This window comes from Paralichthys olivaceus, chromosome 18 (assembly GCF_024713975.1).
Source record: "Paralichthys olivaceus isolate ysfri-2021 chromosome 18, ASM2471397v2, whole genome shotgun sequence".
NCBI classification, from domain to species: domain Eukaryota; kingdom Metazoa; phylum Chordata; class Actinopteri; order Pleuronectiformes; family Paralichthyidae; genus Paralichthys; species Paralichthys olivaceus.
Window position 1 is genome coordinate 13238241 of NC_091110.1, and position 17691 is coordinate 13255931.

Below are 17691 nucleotides of genomic sequence, written 5' to 3' on the forward strand. Positions count from 1 at the left end.
GCAAGCTGTGAGCTGTTTGTGCTTTCTGTCATTGTCTGACTGTTGTTTTGTTTCACCCTCAGCTGCCAGTGGGAACATCCAGACCGTCCAACTGCTGTGTGAACTCAGATGTCCCATCAACCTGAAAGATGCAGTATGTACTTTCATTATTACTTCCACTCCGTCTTCAGCAGACTTATTTTTCCTGGCAGGACAGTAACAGGCTCTGCAACAGAGAAAAGAGCACAGAAACATTCAGTCTCATTCAGATCACTGACTCTGTTCAAGGACTTTTACACGCTGGATTTTCTGGAGCTGCCATCGGATTTCTTGTTTCCTAAATTACAGCTTTTTAAAAGTTTATGAACAGAGTAGAAGTAAAGTATTGTTGTCTCCAAACCAATAAAAAGCTGATGTTTCTCACAGCTGTAAACTGACAATATGAACGACCCCCTCAACTGACATTTCCTCTCATTGCCCCTCCCTGTTTTAAGATTTGTTTAGTGTGTTTAGTGTGTGTGTGTGTGTGTGTGTGTGTGTGTGTGTGTGGTAGATGGTCATTGTACTTTAAGAACTCTTTTCTTAAGCCTCAGACATGTGGTCTCCATTGCAGTGATGCTCCATGCCTGTGGTTTTTACCAAACTGCAGTGTGTTAGCATGATTGTGTTTATGTGTGTGTGTGTGTGTGTGTGTGTGTGTGAGAGCAAGTGAAAGAAAAGAAATAAAGAGAATGTGTTGCACATTTATTTCCCTCCCTTTACTTTTATGCCACAGCTGCTGCTAGGAGATAAACATCAGTCTGCATGTACAGATGTTGTTTCTTATTAAAAATATTGCAGCCTTGTTACTTGTTTATACACGTAACACACTCTGTGTTGTGGCTTTTGAAACTGGTTTGTTCTCTCACTTAACCAAAGGCTGGTGGGATTATTAAAGTAAATGGTTTCTTCTGAATCCTGGTAGAATCGGAGCAGGAGTCACAAAGTGCTTGTTGTTCATGTATAGGTTTCAGAAAAGTCTTCCTAATCAATCCACCAATTGTCTCAGTGATGTTTAAAAAACTAAGCAGCTGAATGGTCAAATGACACAATTCAGTAAAATGTTGTTTCAAGTGTAAGATGCATAAACAACTGAAACAAACCTTTAGAGCTGTTTTCTTTTGATACTGAGACGTTGTGTGATATCAGTTTCTGTGTGTGGGTCCGGTCCATGTATCTCATATGTCTTAGGTAAGTAGTAAATTTGGTTAAAGTTAAATTAAGTCTCCAGGGAATCGATGTAATGTCCTCTGGAGTCATGGGCACATAACGGTGTGTGAGAGAGATGTGAGCTGTTGTGTCTGCTTTAAGTCAGCAACACATATTGAGAACCTGAATCAGAAGACTTTGCTGTGTGTGTGCTGGGTGGAAGATGCCAGCTTGTTGGCCTCAGGTCTACATTAATGTCTGTAACACACATTTATCTCTCTACTTGATCTAGATTTGACTTCAGTAAACACACAGAGATAAAGTGGAAGAAACACAGGAAACATGATTCAGGTCCAAACATGTGTCAGACAAAGTGTTTATAGAAAATCAAGCCAATGTAAACTGAAGTCTGCTCAGAGACGTTGGTACGACGGAGAATAAAAGCTTCCTTATGTTTGCTGTTGGAAAGAAATTCATTTCTCATTCACTGAAGAGAAGCTCAGCCTTGATATGATTCACAGACGTGGTCAGAGATTTCTTCAGCAGACTTTGTTTGAGTGGGTGAAACGTCTCAAGTACTTAAGTATGAATATGTACTAACTTTTCACTTTATGACACTTAATGCTTCCAGGGAAATATTGTTATTTTACTCCACTACATTTTTTACTCGTTACAATATTTATAAATACTTCACATAGAAAACATATATGATTAACTTGTGATGGTGCATGATTGTAGATATTAGTATTTAAAGTTCAGAGAACAACATGTGAACAAGTATGAACACACACATCCACACAGGCACTGAATCCATCACCCTGAGAAGAGAAAAGGTTTCTGTTGTAGCTTCCAGAGGAAAAACACAAACTGAGCAGTTAAAGACTTCAGACCAGATGATCCCACAACATACTTTAGTTCTGTGGCTGGTGAAGCAGCAGCTTTGTAATACCAAACAAAACTATGATGACACACGTTCTTGACATTTGTTTGAATTCTCTACTGGAACAGAACAGATTTTATTTTTAATTCTTGATTCACTCTTAAAGATAAAATGAATCTGTGGAAATATCTGTTCATACAGTGTAAACCTGAGTCCTCCTTCAGTTATTTTTGTTAATGTTGTGTTCATAACTCACTATTGACTCATAATTTACTCAGATCCATTTTATTTCCCAACTTGTTCTCAGAAAAGTCAATGTCCCTGCCCTGCACTGAGACTTACAGGCAGCAGCTCCTCTCATGCCACACGCTGCCCTCAAAAATCCCAGCAAATCAAATTTTAAGTTTGCACTTATGTAACAGAAGGTTAAGGTTAGGTCAAGGGTCGTTCTTGGGGTTAGGATCCGTCAATCCTGGGAAGAAATGTGGGATGTCTGCGTTGAATGAAATATTGCCTCAGCTGCCAGGCTCAGGGAAAAAACCCCTTCTGAAGTCATTCATTTAAAATAGTAAATATATAATTTGGGAGTTTGCTCATATCTCTCTCCCGTTCTAAAACATACGCCTCATGAAGTGGAACAACTTTAGCTTTTCGGGTTCATCTGCTGGGAAATATATTTTCAGGAGGAGGTATTCACTCCTTTTTCACATGAATGTGAGACTTCTCTCACCACACAGACACTTACTTCACTCTACGTTTACACTCTCGTCCTGATGTCACAGGTAAGGTATGTAGACTGCTGCATGTTTTCTTATTAATCTGTGATATGTGGGTGTATGGTCGCTCCATTAGCATGATGTCACTCTTCATTATCCTGTCTGTGTCTCAAAGGATGGATTCACCTCCTTGATGTTGGCGGCTAAACATGCTCATGCCGAGGTCTGCAGCACTTTGCTGGACTGTGGAGCTGAAATCAACGTTTCTGACAACAGCGGCAGGTACGAGCTAAATAAAGTCTCCTGCTGAGACGCTTCAGGAAGGACATGCAGGAGCAGTAAAGACGGAGTGAAGATACTTGTTGCACTGATGATCCACATTTGTGCGTTTGTGTTACAGGACAGCGTTGATGTTGGCCAGTGAGTCCAACACACCGTCTGTTGTTGAAGTGTTGGTTCACAGAGGAGCAAATCTGTCAGTGGTGGATTCACAAGGCCATGATGTCACACACTACGCCAAACTGTCGGGCAACTCGGAGGTGAAAAGTGCCCTCACTGCTGCTCTCAGCAGACAGCAGGTCTCAGGTGAGCTTCACTCAAGGAAGTACTCATCACTGACATGATGAAGTCCCCATCGCTCGTCTCTACGACATAATACAAATACATGTATATACACATACACACGCATGTATCACCTTTGTGTCAGATTCATATGTCAACACTGACACCTGCAGGAGTTCAGATGTTATTACATTTACCCCCCTATTTTTTTAAGCTCCACAAGGAGTTTATGTCTTCATGGTTGTTTGTCTGTTCTCCTCACACAAAAACTATAAAAAATACATGTTGGCCTCCATTCAGAGGACCTGTTCCATATGTATGTATAAGTATTTAAATATAAAGTACTCATTCTAGGTTTAAGAAACAACAATTCATACAATTCAGATGAAACACTAGTGAAAACATCACCAGGACTATTTTATATTCAATTTCTGCCAATAGATCCCTTTCACTTAAATCTTACACACTGAACCTTTAACATTTTCAAGAAAGGCTAATCTATTCTTTTTTGATGTTCTTCTTATCTTTTTTGTTTGTTAGATGCAAAGTCTCCCAGAAGTCCTCAGGTAAGACATTTTCTGTTCCTACCTGTTGAGATCCTCACTAACAATCAAACCAAGTTTAAAACAATGAAAAAAAACCTTTCAGCTTAGATCAGTGTGTAGAAACAACTGAATAATTTTATTGTTGCAATCTGATAAATGTGTTAATGACCAACAAAAGCCAAATGATTCCTATAATTTAGTTGTACAGCTTCTCCTCATGAGCAGTAGTTTAGTATCAGCTTCTGTAACGTGTCAATATTCAACTTCTAAGCTTGTAAAAACAACGTTTGCCATTTTTGTCTGACTGTAGCACTCATTGATTGACAACCCTCTTACTAACCAGCACCACACTTTTCTTTCTCTCTCTCCGTCGTCTCTCTCCTCCTCGCTCTTCTTTGCCGGCTCTTCAGCATGATCAAGTAGCTAAGCTAAGTGATGAACGGATCACAACTCCCAAAAAAAGAAAAGCACCTCCACCTCCTATTAGCCCACTGCAGGTAAACGCATGAGTCTGTTTATCTCTCTGCTTGAGTCAGTTCTCCACTCTTCACATTTACGCACGTCTGCAGTATATACACAGTCCCACTTGTGTTTGTAGAATATTGTAATCTCGGTCCGATTGCTCAACAGAAAGTAGTTAATGGTTTAAAAAATAACATATGTCTTTTAATTATGATATATACATGTACTAAAGACAAAGGTATAGAGCAGTAATGACTCATTTAATTGTAACAGAAGGGTACAGAAGATGTTACTGTTTTCATCTGAGTTTTTAAAGGTTTATGAGGAAAAAGTAATTGAACTAAGACTCAACAACTTAATCCTTCTTCCTCAGAGCTCAGGACCCTCCTCTCCATCAATCGTTACCTCCACTGGGACTGTTGCTTCTGACAAAAGTGACACGCCCAAGAAATTCAACTACAAGGTAATGGAATCAAATTGAACCTCATTCTCAACAAACCCCTTAAAGTTTAAAGTAAATGCCTTCAGCACTGTATCAATGACTGAAAGACATAAACACAACTATAGACTAAACTTTAATAATGTGACTGTTGGACCTTAAAAAGTCTTAAACACCTTAAAATACTAAATATATTTAGGTACAGGTCTTTATTGTGTTCACGTTCATTTAATGCTTATTCCTATTACTATTATTTTGACAGCACAGATTCTAATGTCTCTGCGTGTTGTAGTTCTTCTCTCAACGATACAGATAGTCGTACAGCTTAAAAAACAAAACAAGGAAAATGTGTCAATTTATAAGTGGGTCAATCTACCTTCTCCTCATATCGCTCTCTTTTATTTTCTCTTCCTTCTCTCCTCCCCTTCGTCTTCCTGCCACCCCTCTTCTCTCTCTCTCCCCTCCCCTCCCTCATTCGGAAGGAGGATGAGATTCAAGGAACGGCGCTGAGAGAGCAGGTTGAGAAGCTCCACGAGGAGAAAATCATGTTGCTGGACACAATTGAAGACCTGAAGCAGACAGTGGCGGGTCCTGAGCTGGACACCAAGGTGAGTAATGACTCAGAAACACTTTAGTGACACGCTAACGCTACGAACCAGCAGAATTTAGAACAGATGTGATGACAGGAATCTCTGACTTGGAAGTAAATGAAGTCGGACTTTGGTTTGAAAAGTAGAACATTCATTCACAGTGTTGAAAACAGCACATATACAGTGAAAGTATTCTTTGGAGTTTAAACATTGAATGGAAGTGTTTAAAAACCTTTTAGTTGGATATAACAACATTAGACGTTCTGTCTCTTTAAGTTTAATTATTAACTCTGTCAACAGACGACTGCTGAACCTTTTCACCTTAGCATTCTTGGAGGAGGTCTAACCTAAGCCTTCGACGTGTCTCGACTGGTTTTTGTTTTTCAGCAGGTAGCGAGTGGTCCTGATCGCAGCTCTGATGCCGCTGTGCGTGTGTATGTGTCTGCACGTAATATATATGTGTGTGTTGTATGTGTTGACAGGGTGAGCACAGTTTTACAGCATCTGCAGCTCTGGTTTGTGCTCTGCAAGCCAAGATTACTGCTCTTACTCTGGAAAACCAGACACTTGCAAGTAAACTTAAGGTATGTGACCCCCTCACTAGTGTTTAGTGTTTTAGGGAAACTTTCGAACAGAGTCAAGTTCAGGGTAGTAATCTAAAAAAGAGCTGAATAACTTAACCCAAAACTGAAACTGGATTTTATTTGGATATAACTTTGCCTGATTTTTTTCCCATTAACTTTCTGCTGATCAATTAATCGCTTTATCTCTAAAAATCCAAGCTGAAATAAAGTACATCAGAAATCAATGAATGCTTTTGTATTTCAATTTTTTAATATAATTGCTCTGACTTCAGTTTGAACTCTTCTTACCCTCAGAAACATCCGTCTCTCCAAGGAAACGAGGACCTGAAGGAGAGCAGTCGTCCGAACAGCATGGCCTCCAACTCCTCCTTCCACTCCACCCAGGATGAGTTTGAATCACTGCCACAGGTCCCCTCCACCAGCCCTCCTGTTTCTGTCAGCCAAGAGGAAGAGGAAAGTGAGGGAGGAAGAGGAGGAAGTAAAGAGGAGATCAGACTGTTGAGACAGGCGCTCGAGGGCGTCCAGGTGAAACTGCTCGAAACCAGGAAGGAAAACCGGTCGCTTCACGCTCAGCTGAAGCCCGAGAGAGGCCGAGAACGAGAGGAGGACGAAATTGTGAGGGAGAAGGGACGGGAGGAAGAGTTGATGGAGAGTCTGGCAGAGCTGCAGGCGAAGCTGACGGACACTCAGGAGAGATACCACCAAGCTGCGGAGGAGGTGGAGGAGCTGAGGGCCCTCATGGGAAAAGAAAGAGAGATGACAGAGAAAGAAGGAACGGATTCATCGTCCACACTCGAGCAGCTGAAAGCCCAGCTGATCCATTCAGGATGTGAGCAAGAGAAGGCAGCTCAACGAATCAGAGAGCTGGAAGAGGAGCTGAGGAGGACAGAGGAAGAAAGACGGAGCGGGAAGGAGAAAGTGCAGAGGAGTGCAAAGATTGAGGAGCTGTACAAGGAGTCGCAGAAGGAGATTAGGATGCTCCAGGTAGATCTGAGACTTTTCTTCTGACTCAAAATGATTCGATCTGTGCTTTTCTGTACATTCAGTCGTCAAAGATTTTTACCTGCTTTATTCAATGGTTTCATCTTTCTTTCAGTATTTCAGTCGAATCAAGTTACTTCTTTAATTCATTGACTTCAACATTTATTAATATTTCCATTTGTTCACTCCTGTTCTTTAGGAGGCTTTGAGGGGCACAGTCCCTGTTGAAGCTGCAGCCAAAGACTTTGAGGAAATGAAGGCGGAGCTGAACGAGGTGATAGCCGGGCTGCAGCGTCGCTTGTTGGAACTCTCACACTCCTACAGCGAAACCAAGAGTAAACTGAGTGCTGCTCAGAAGCAGGCAGAGGAGGCCCGAGCTGAGAGCAGCGCTCCGTCGTCTCCCACTGTGGAGGAACAGCAGCAGCACGTCCAGGCGCTCAGCAGCAGGGTGGAGGAGCTGCAGACTCTGTTAGCCGATGCAGAGAAGAAGCACGTGGGCGCTCAGGAGGAGATTTCAGCGCTGAAGCAGGAGGCAGAAGCTCAGGCACAGAACACCGTGGCCCTCGCCGATCACACACAGGTGATGTCATCTCTAGGAAACGCCATCAAAGAGCTGGAGAGCCAATCAGAAGCCCTGAAAGAGCAGCTGCACCAGAAGAGCTTGCAGTTGGAGGCGCTTCAGAACAAGTGAGCAGAAAAGTGTGATGACTCAGAGTCTGTAAGATGGGTTTATACAGCAGTAGATTCTGTATAACAGGAAATGTAGAAGAAGAATGTGACTAAGCACTTTTACAAAAGATCAGTAAATACGTACAATTTTAATGTATTTATACTTTATTGTTAAGTGTCTATGCTACATTGTTCTTATTAACACTAAAAAATACTGTTTATGTGCAGATACTTCTCTGCGTTAAGCGGCATTAGCATCTTGTCTGCGATCCAGTATTTGAGGACTTAAAGGTGGTAGATAGAAAAATAAATGTACTCTTGCACTAACTGTTTCCACTTTCCTCCAAAGACTGACGGCAGAAAAAGATGTCGCCCACGAGGTGTCAGTGTCCCGTCTGGACCACGACACCATGCGAGATCAGCTGGAGGGCGAGGTTAACCACCTGACCCAGCTCCTCCAGGGGGCCCTCAGGAAGCAGGATGAGATGGCTCTGGAGGCTGCTGATGCTTGGCAGAAGGTGAGAGTAAAGAGGAGAAGGCAGAAAACTATGGGTGGTCACTAAACTCATGTATTTCCAAATAATAACCGAAACAATATGTTACCCGTCCATCAGGCACGAGAGAACTGTGCAGAGCGGGAAGCCCTGCAGGAGCTGGTGAGGTCAAGGGAGAAGGAGAACCAGACGCTGTCGTCAAGGCTCGCCGAGTCCCAGGATGCCGTGTGTCAGCTCAAACAGCTGGTGGAGAACCACGTCGCTTCTGAGAGAGAGAAAAACAAGAGGGTCAGTAATCTGGTCTGCAGAAAGCTCATCACTGTAGAACCTGACACTCCTGAATCCCTTTAAACCTTATGCATTTCTTTTTCCTGTTGTTCTCCCTCAGATAGATGATCTGTCACGGGAGGTGGGGAAGCTAAAAGACGCCTTGAACAGCCTGTCTCAGCTCTCCTACAGCTCCGGCTCCCCCTCCAAGAGGCTGCAGCAGAACCAGCAGCTGGAGACAATGCAGCAACAAATCAAACAGCTGCAGTACCAGCTAGCTGTACGATCCCTTCTCCCTAAAGTACAACACACAGTAATACTCATTTAAAAAAAATCACGTTTAACTCTTGTTTTCTTTGTAGGAGTCGAAGAAGCAGCACAATGAGATAGTGTCAGTTTATAGGATGCATCTCCTCTACGCTGTCCAGGTAAGTTCATTGATGACTTAATATTTAAAATCAATCAATCACACTTCATTTGTCTAGTTCATACAGGTTAGTGCAGTTCAAAGTGTTTCATAATTGAGTGATGAGCCAAGAATAAAACAGAACAAATAAATGAACATAATATAGCAAAGAATTGATGTTTTAATTTATAACAATCAAAACAATAAAATAATTTTTACAGCATAGATGCAATAAAATATTGTTTATAAACCATAAGTGAAAAAGAAGCTTGTGTTAGAAGATTTCAACACTGACCTCAGCTCCTCACATAGTGATCGTACTGAGTTCCAGCAGTTTGAGGAACATTTCACCTGCAGTATAAACAAGCCTATTTTCTGATCTAGTATTTGTTGGACCAGGTGTTTGGTTGAAAAGGTATAAAGCTGTAGTGTGAGTGATTTGAATCACAGCTGACTGACCCTGTGTTGTGTTTCCTTCAGGGTCAGATGGACGAGGACGTCCAGAAAGCCTTGAAGCAGATTCTGATGATGTGCAAGATGCCAAGTCAAGCCAAGGAGGCGTGCTGAGACTCAGAGCTTCTGCTCGCTCCAAAACAATGAGACTGAAGTCAAAGTGAACTGCTGCTCTCAGATCACCACAGCCTCTTCCTCTGAATCCACACGCTGCTCGTGGCGATCACAATCACGGCCAACGCACGGTGCCTCCGAGAACCTTCAGTATTTCTAAATGTTTACAGTTCATTGCCTTTTTGACCCTTTTGTTTCTTAAAGTCATCAATCTCACAGTGGAAGATGTTTTTGGGAAACTCCGGTGCAGCATACAGATACTGTACATCCGCCAACTGACCATTCAAATGAATGGCTCCCAGCCAAATGTATTGTATGTGCACGTAAACACTACACTGAAAATGTGCAGCAACCTTAACTCGACATGCAGCTGCACAAGTGCGATAACGCAAACATCTCTACACGTGCACTATTACAACAGATGTGCCTGGTGAGGTTTGTTTAGAGAAAAGACTCTGCTGACGCTGCCGTTAATTAAGTATCTATTTTATGATACAACAGTGTTAGTCTTAATGTTTCATGGTTGTTCTCATTTTTCATCTAAATTATTTGTTCCCTGGTAACAATGCATGTGACTTTGCTTCAGCCCAAATCACAGATGTTTTTTTTTGACCGCACTTCTTTAAAGAAAAGCATGATAACTGTTTGTATTACTATTTTCCTATTAGCACAAAACATGTATAAACATGTGTTTTACTGAATTGTTTTCTATGTTACTGTTCTGAAAATGAAGAGGTTTGATCGCTGTAATTTAATGGCCTTGTTTTGTGTTTGTGTGAATGAGAAGTTTTTTTTTCCGCACTATTTGATCTAGTGACACTTAAATTAGTTTATTTTCTGTTAGTATTCATATCTAAAACATAACAACGTAAGTTTAATTGTTTACTGCACTCAACCACAAAAACACCAGAGTGATAGTCAGGAGGCAAGTTCTTACGTTTCCTCTTCTACTGCGTTTTCTTCTTGTGTCACATGCCTGTACTTTACTAATCACACAGTATTTTTGCGCCTCTATAGTCCTCACAGAGACAATTTCACCTTTAATATTGTAACTTGTAGTTATTATAGATTTCACTGGGTTTCCACTTAAAAGTCTTTTTGTTTGTGATTTCTTTGTGGGTACGAATGTTTTTCCAGTGTTTCTTTATTCAGGTCTTCTAGAGGTTTCATGAACGGTTTTTTTCACATCACTCCTTTGCCTTAGTACTGTACTTGGAGACAAACACATCCTCAGCTGTCACCTACACGTCAAACACGACACTAACACTGTGTAACTGATGTGAGATGAATCTTGGATGGGACTGACGCTCCTGCTCTCATGTCTCACCCAGGATCTTTTTTTAACTGAACACCTGACTGAGATTCTAGGATTTGTAGAGTGAAGCCTTTGCATGTGTTTATTTTATAGCTCATAAGATGTCAAACAACTCTCTCTCTCTCTCTCTCTCTCTCTCTCTCTCTATCTCAAGGCCTTGACTGAACTGTTTTGTACAAAGAAAGGGAAAAGAAAGAACAACTCAAACTTTAACGGTTTTGTAGTGACATGAAAAAAAAAAGTTTTTGCCAACTGCTTTTTTGGTCCACATGAATAAATTTTCAAGATAATGCACCATCGTGTGACTGTGTTATATGTTTTTTCAAGGACCTGATTATTGTAAGGAAGGTAACATCACCTCTGGAGAACCACCAATAATCAGTTGGCCAATAAATGCAGCTGATATGAACCTTTCACAGATATATTAATATCAATATTAAAGCTGAAATCCACTTATGAAAATAAAAAGGTGGCTTTAAAGTTTAGATTTCGTATCATTTCATATAATCGTACATTTATTTAATGCAAAGTGTTAAAATGGCCACTAGATGGAGCCCTTTAACAAAACTGGATCTCATCTCTGCCACAGCTACAACCTCGCTCACTGACAAATTAAAGGAAAAGGATGAATAATTGAATGGAGAGACATAATAAATAATCTGAATCATTTACTGCTGCCTTCACAGACAGTGGACCATGAAAACACCAAATGAGGGAATGTTTTATGCCAAGGAGTTCCGATGTAGTTCTAGAGGCGTGTCTGCCCCAAATCTTCCAAAAATCATTAAATGTTGGTATTTATTTAATGTTCATGACACATTACATACAAGGTTCTGTTCTTCTCCTCAAACACATGCATCCCTGGAGCCATGTTAAAACACTTAAACACACTTCTGAACTTGAAAAACTGGGCAAATTAAAAAAATATCAGCCGCATTGTTTGTTTTCTCGTTGGGTTCGGCACACCTTCCTCCATGTCAACACTCTGTCCTCCCTCAGAGTCCACTCAGCTGCGGCTCTCAGAAGTCCTGCCAGCCCGACTCTGGGTAATTTATCTGCCGTTCTGTTTCCTCTAACCGGTGGCACAACCACTTCGTTTCCTGCCCTGGCCCAGTGTTCTGCCTGCTGGGCAAACACACACATTGCCCATATGCACAGAAAAAAGCACACACCTCTGCCTTTACACGACAACTTCCTGTCAATCTTGCTTTCCCACAAGTTCTGCCCTCAGGCCTCGAGGGTAAGTGGAGAGAGATCTAATGCTGTGATCCTAATCCAGCGAGTGTTTGTCCAGCATCCCGGGCTGCAGCACAATCTTAAAGTTTGTTGTGTGTGAGTGGCAGCATGAACTCTGCTCGGCCAAACTGAAATGTTCAATTTGAAATTATGTGAAGAGGATGATTAAACATGGGACTTTTAGTCTCACTTTATCTTTTTGAGTTAATTGATCTTTTAACAGTTCCTTCAGAATCTATTTTCTGATCTCTATCTGGTTATTCCACTAAAAAAGAACTGAAACAATTAGTTAATCACTGAACAGAAAATTGTTGAAACTTTTGATGTTCCAATTTTGAGTAGTCTCAGAAAGGTCATCAATATATAATGTGACATTTCTTTGTAAGCTCGCAAAACACTTTGAAACAATGATGTTCAAGAATTTAATGGATTAAGCCCATAAAATGTTAAAAGACACATGAGGCGAGGACCCAGTTATGAACCCTGAGGAACCCCAGGGTACAGAAAGGGTAATGAGACTGTTTCTCAAAAAGAACAATATATATAACATATGAATGAATTTCAAATAAAAACACAAGACAAAAAGGTTTTGAATCATACAGATGTCCAAGGGTAGTAGTGGATTATTCTGTATAGAGAAACAGAGTTCAGTGGAGACAGAGTTTGGACGATGTGAAGAAGTCATAACAGAGAGGTCAAAGACCAGGAGAGGAAGACTGTGGCTGAAGGAGGAAATGAGAGGAGGTTGTAGCCAAATAAAAAAACCAACCTGCTGAAGCAGGAGAAGCAGATCCAGAGACTGGGACAAGTGTGTATGTTCAATCACTGGGAGGATGACTAATCTGTGACTAAGAGACTCTTGTGAAGTAGCAAACAAACCTGTATCAGCTGCCAGAGGTATGAGGGGAACCGGATGAAGATGGAAATGAGGAGGAGGAGAGGAAGCCGCTGATTAAGCAGTCACTTTTCTGTTTTTTTTTTTGCTACTGTAGCTCACCACTGATTAAGCATGGCAGCAATACATTTGTGCAGTTTCAGCTGCCAACGCACCACTTCCAGAACTTTTTTAAAAGTTTGATATGTTTCTTTGCGCACTTCTTATTTATATAGTATATTTCCTCCTCGTTACAGTTTGTGTGCTTAGTAAATATCATTGAATGGCTTGTGTCTAAAGTGCGTCATCGCCTGTATGCTTGCTCTCGGTGAGCAGGTGTTGTGCTATGTATTACACAAGTAGTGGTACTTGTATCAGCCGCTAGCATTTGTGCAGCATACATGTATTAAACAGCTGGACTGGGACTACTGAGCTTGAGATATGGACTGTGTACTGATATCTACATCAGAGTGTAGCTTGTGCTGTATTTTTCTTCCCAAACCCATCAGACCCCGAGAAAAAACGAACCCAAACCCGACCCATAAAGCCAAATTCTGAATTTTCTATACATTTATAATCTCCATAGACAACATGTGCAGATGTGTGTCTCCACATCTACAACTGATCATTTGTTTCCTTCTGATCAAAAGTTGAAAATAATTTCACTGTGACATTTACCCGTGTTAAGTGTCTCTCAACAATGCGAGGGACGATTAGATGTTGGCATCCAGGCTCATTATTATCATAAATATTTGCACATTGAGTCTTGTTGTCATCTGGGAACTAAAAGGATTGGTTCTTGGCACTCAAAGAGACCACAGGAGTGTTTACACATATAGTTTTATGTGTAAGAACATGGCGGAGTAATTAAATACAACATGTTTGACTCATTTACAAATTAAAATCTTATTTCATTTCTGGTTCCCAACTGTCACCAGCTCATCTCTCACTGCACCCACTTCTCTATCCCACTTCTTTCAACTTCTGCCTCCTCTCCCACTTCCTTTCTGTTCACTCCTTCTGTTACACATCTCTATGGTTTGTCAACATTGTTAACATGCTCATGTTCCTTCTAATACAACCACATTTTATTGTCAAGCAATTAACTGATGTGTGCAACATGTTGCCGCTGCGTTCCTCATTTAGCCCCCGCCACCAAGCCGTCAAATGTTCCCAGTTTGTCTAATGCAGGCTGGCCTTGAAATAAGACCCTGCACTCGACGAGCGGAGGGGCGTAAGAGACGCATGCAGCTTAATTGCTGCAAGATGTAACCTCGCCTGCAGCCTACTGTGGCCTACAAACACACATATACACACACACACACACTTAAAAAGCACGCAAACACACAATCAAACATCCAAAAATGCAACAAAGACAACACAAAGTGTGTAAGTGTCTAACTACATTACAACATGGCAGGGTTCAGGGCACGGGCCCAAACTTTATAGACATTATTTGTTTGTTTTTTTGGTGAAAAACGAGGTTTTAATTGTACTAGAGGTCGTTCTTTGATGGAGAACATTCAAACGTTCTTCTCTCTGAAGGAAACCAAATGGAATCAAACCAAATCGAAGTGATTCAAAATCTGTGGGTTGTGTTTCCTCGAGGCGTCTTACGATGATGGTCTTTGAACCAAAGTCTAATGGATAAAAGATGATATTAGTGCAAAGATGCTTTTGTGTAATCTACATTTGGCTCTTGGTGCAGGCTCATGAAGCTTTGCTGAGCAGAACTGATGAGGAGGATCAGAGAGACAGAAGATTTGAGCTCATATACGAAGGTTGTTCCTGTAGCCAGGGAGCTCCTCTGAATTACACTATCACAGTATAACATTTCCAGGGTTTGTTGACTTTATATTTGATGTATGTGAACATTTAACGCTGTCCCTCAAAATCTGATATGATAAAGAGTCTGTGACCATCACACACGTCCATAGAAAATCAATTTTAGAAATTGGAAAAGGTGACTGTAACAGTACACCGGGAAATTTCCAGCGGGATAATGTACACTATATTACTCAAATCTTACATCACTGAAAGATTCACTCCCATTTTGATTGTCACTCCGGGCGGCGCACCAGGATGACATCACAGATTACAGCCTTCGCTCTCTGGTTTCTTGCTTTGGGGGAAAACTCCATTGAAAAAAAGAAAGGAGAGATTTGATGTTGCTACGCCGTGATGATAGCAGATGTGATTTTCTTAAAGTGAGTGGTATTCCCATGACAACCACTACACCATCTCTGGGCACGGTTGATGCATTCCCCTGACATCATGGCACTGACTGTGGCAGTAACCTGGGTCAGCGAGATACAGTTACACTCACGACTCTGGAAGACCACAACACAGGAGACCACAGGGACATCCTGCACAAAAACACTGAAGTAGCAGATTAAGAACAGAGGCTACAGGAACATCATTTCAAATTCTTATATTGTGTCAGGGTGGAAGTAACAGAAGAATAAACAAACACAATCTACAGCTTTGGAGAAAATAAAAATACACTAGTTTAAATCTGTTTTACATGTATATCGATCATATTCCACCTGGAATCAGTAATAGATTATCACACAGTGCATCACAGATCAGAAGTGCTGTTTTCCTCTGTATGGATGTGGGATATTTGGACGCGATCCCTGATGTGAGGGAGTTTTGGCTGCAGATTCAAACCCCAGAGATGTTTATTTCTGCATCTGATTTAGTGAAGAGCGATTGCAGCAATACTGTCTGGAGGTGGTGTAACAGCAGTGGGCAGAACAAGGCCTTTGATCGTGCTGTTCTCTTGTTTGCCTTTTACTTTATGGCATCTCCCAAATATGTTAATAGTGATGTGAACTAACTCGTGTCGCAGGGCAGGTACACTTTGTGTGGTGAGCAGATCGCATGAGACAGTATAAACGTACGGTCACCTGCAGGTCATGAGAGTTATGGGTCTATGAACGTTTGGCTACACGTTCTCACCATGAAAAAGAGGAGTCTGGGTGGGAAAGATGTTTTGTGCAGTGTGATAATTTTAAATCATGGGAATGGACATTATTTGACTATTCATAGTGCAGGCTGGCGAGTCACTTTTAGCAGCTCCACATCTCCCCCACAAGTGTCTCCCAGTCCATACAGACTTTTCATATATCACTCGTGTATATACCTGTGCTCTGACACTGTGGAGAGCCAGTGATTTAATTAGCTTCCCCAGTGCCGCCGTTCCCACTCTGGGCCGGGCTTCCCAGTTTCAGTCCCTCACGTTCACCGCGGCCTCCCCACATCAGGTTCTGATGAGCCTAACTGGAAACACGTGCTCCACGCTGGCTCCCCTGACAGATGGGACAATATCGTATTATTAATGACAGAAAGAGAGAGACAGAGGGAGGGACAGAGAGAAGTGGGGAAGGAAAATCCTCCCTCCTCAAAGGATTCCTGGTCTTAAATAGCTCAACACTGAGCTGCTGTCGCTTCTGAGGAAGTTATTATAGGAAGGCAGCACATCTGTGTTTGCATAATGTCCTCTCAATCTAACTCAATACTCCGCAGGCTTAGCCCCCGTGTCACCGCCCCGGACCTGGTGGCACACTTTTGACTGAAATGTCCACAAATATATGGACACCCCTGTTGGGTATTTTTAATCTGAGGTTGTTTTTCAGGTTTATTTAGCTAATTCATATATGTGCTACAAATTTTGCAGCAACTCTGATCCTCTAGACCCAGTTTTTGTTTGTGTACCTGCACAATGCTTTGATTTGTATTAGTTTTCCCAGAACTGCATTTCGTTGCTTTGTATTTGTGACATGTGCAATGACAATAAAGTTGAATCTAATCTAACCTAAAAAACGTATTCTTCAGAACCTTTCCCCCATAATACAATTTAACTTAATCTTGATCCTGGTAAATTTAAAAATGAATTGATAAATGCATTGACAGATTTAAGAAAATAAAATGTATAAAATATTTCACAGTATGAGCTTCATAGCTGCTGTTTTCCAAAAGCCAGGGTTTATTCCCCACTGCAGTTTGATCTCCTCCATTCTAGGGCAAATAAGAGACACAAGCCCAAAGACAAAAACAAGATAAATCAGAGAAGCCATTTCATTATTATTTCATTATGTCGACCACTATCAGTAGATGTTCATCAGCCCCTCTGTTCCTGGATTACGAGGAAAACATCCTTAAGCTACAGGTTGAGTCACAAAGGCCAGATTCACCTGCACCGAATTACTCCAGGTGCCGGGGGCTATGGATCCCACCAGCGCAGGAAACATCGAGCATGTGTATTTCGCGTCTGTATGGAGACAAGTTACTGGATAATGGATGCGACCTCTTTCCATTCAACAGTTCAAGTTGAACGCTGGAGCTTGAGAAGGAGCAAATCTCCGCAGCAGGGATTCAAAGTCTTGTGGAGAGATTTGCAGAGGGAGGGTGCAAGGTTTGGGGTTTCCGCATACTTTTGTGTATTTTAGTGCAATAAACAGACATAATTCCCCTTGAACCAAAACTACACACTTATTATGCACACAAGAGCACATGCTGAGCGACAATTAGGTGGTCTACTGCTTAATGGCTTCTTCTTACCCCCAGTCACCACTGATTCACTTTGTATCAAAGCACCGGAAACTACATTAACAGTGAGTCAAACATCCAGAAACCACCTCTGTCTCACTCTTTCATTTGCCCTCGCCCTCACAAAAACACACACACATGTACACAAGTACACACACTCGTACAGTACCACAAAATATACAGGAAGGGGTCCCTGAGTTTGCAGCCAAGTGACAAAGAATTTACAGGCATGTTGCAAGGACCTGTAGATCCCTGTGTGTGTGTGTGTGTGTGTGTGTGTGTGTGTGTGTGTGTGTGTGTGTGTGTGTGTGTGTGTGTGTGTGTGTGTGTGTGTGTGTGACAGACTGTGAAAGACAGAGGAGAAAAAAGGTCTGACACTTGTCTATG

General features: G+C 41.6%; 1 protein-coding gene across 3 annotated transcripts in view; it reads left to right on the plus strand.

The window, feature by feature from the left end:
- Positions 1-10937, plus strand: part of rai14 (retinoic acid induced 14) — a 31333-nt gene extending 20396 nt beyond the window's left edge. For 2 of the 3 annotated variants that reach the window (XM_020082392.2, XM_020082393.2), the window contains exons 7-21: positions 63-133; positions 2939-3045; positions 3164-3348; positions 3865-3890; positions 4280-4366; positions 4705-4794; positions 5253-5378; positions 5843-5944; positions 6239-6928; positions 7125-7612; positions 7944-8112; positions 8209-8376; positions 8477-8635; positions 8718-8783; positions 9242-10937. In XM_020082392.2, coding sequence (XP_019937951.2) covers positions 63-133; positions 2939-3045; positions 3164-3348; positions 3865-3890; positions 4280-4366; positions 4705-4794; positions 5253-5378; positions 5843-5944; positions 6239-6928; positions 7125-7612; positions 7944-8112; positions 8209-8376; positions 8477-8635; positions 8718-8783; positions 9242-9328 — 2621 coding nt within the window. In that variant the 3' untranslated portion in view covers positions 9329-10937. The remainder of the gene's footprint in view (positions 1-62; positions 134-2938; positions 3046-3163; positions 3349-3864; positions 3891-4279; positions 4367-4704; positions 4795-5252; positions 5379-5842; positions 5945-6238; positions 6929-7124; positions 7613-7943; positions 8113-8208; positions 8377-8476; positions 8636-8717; positions 8784-9241) is intronic. The other variant, XM_020082394.2, reaches the window with a different exon arrangement.
- Positions 10938-17691: the final 6754 nt, after the last annotated feature.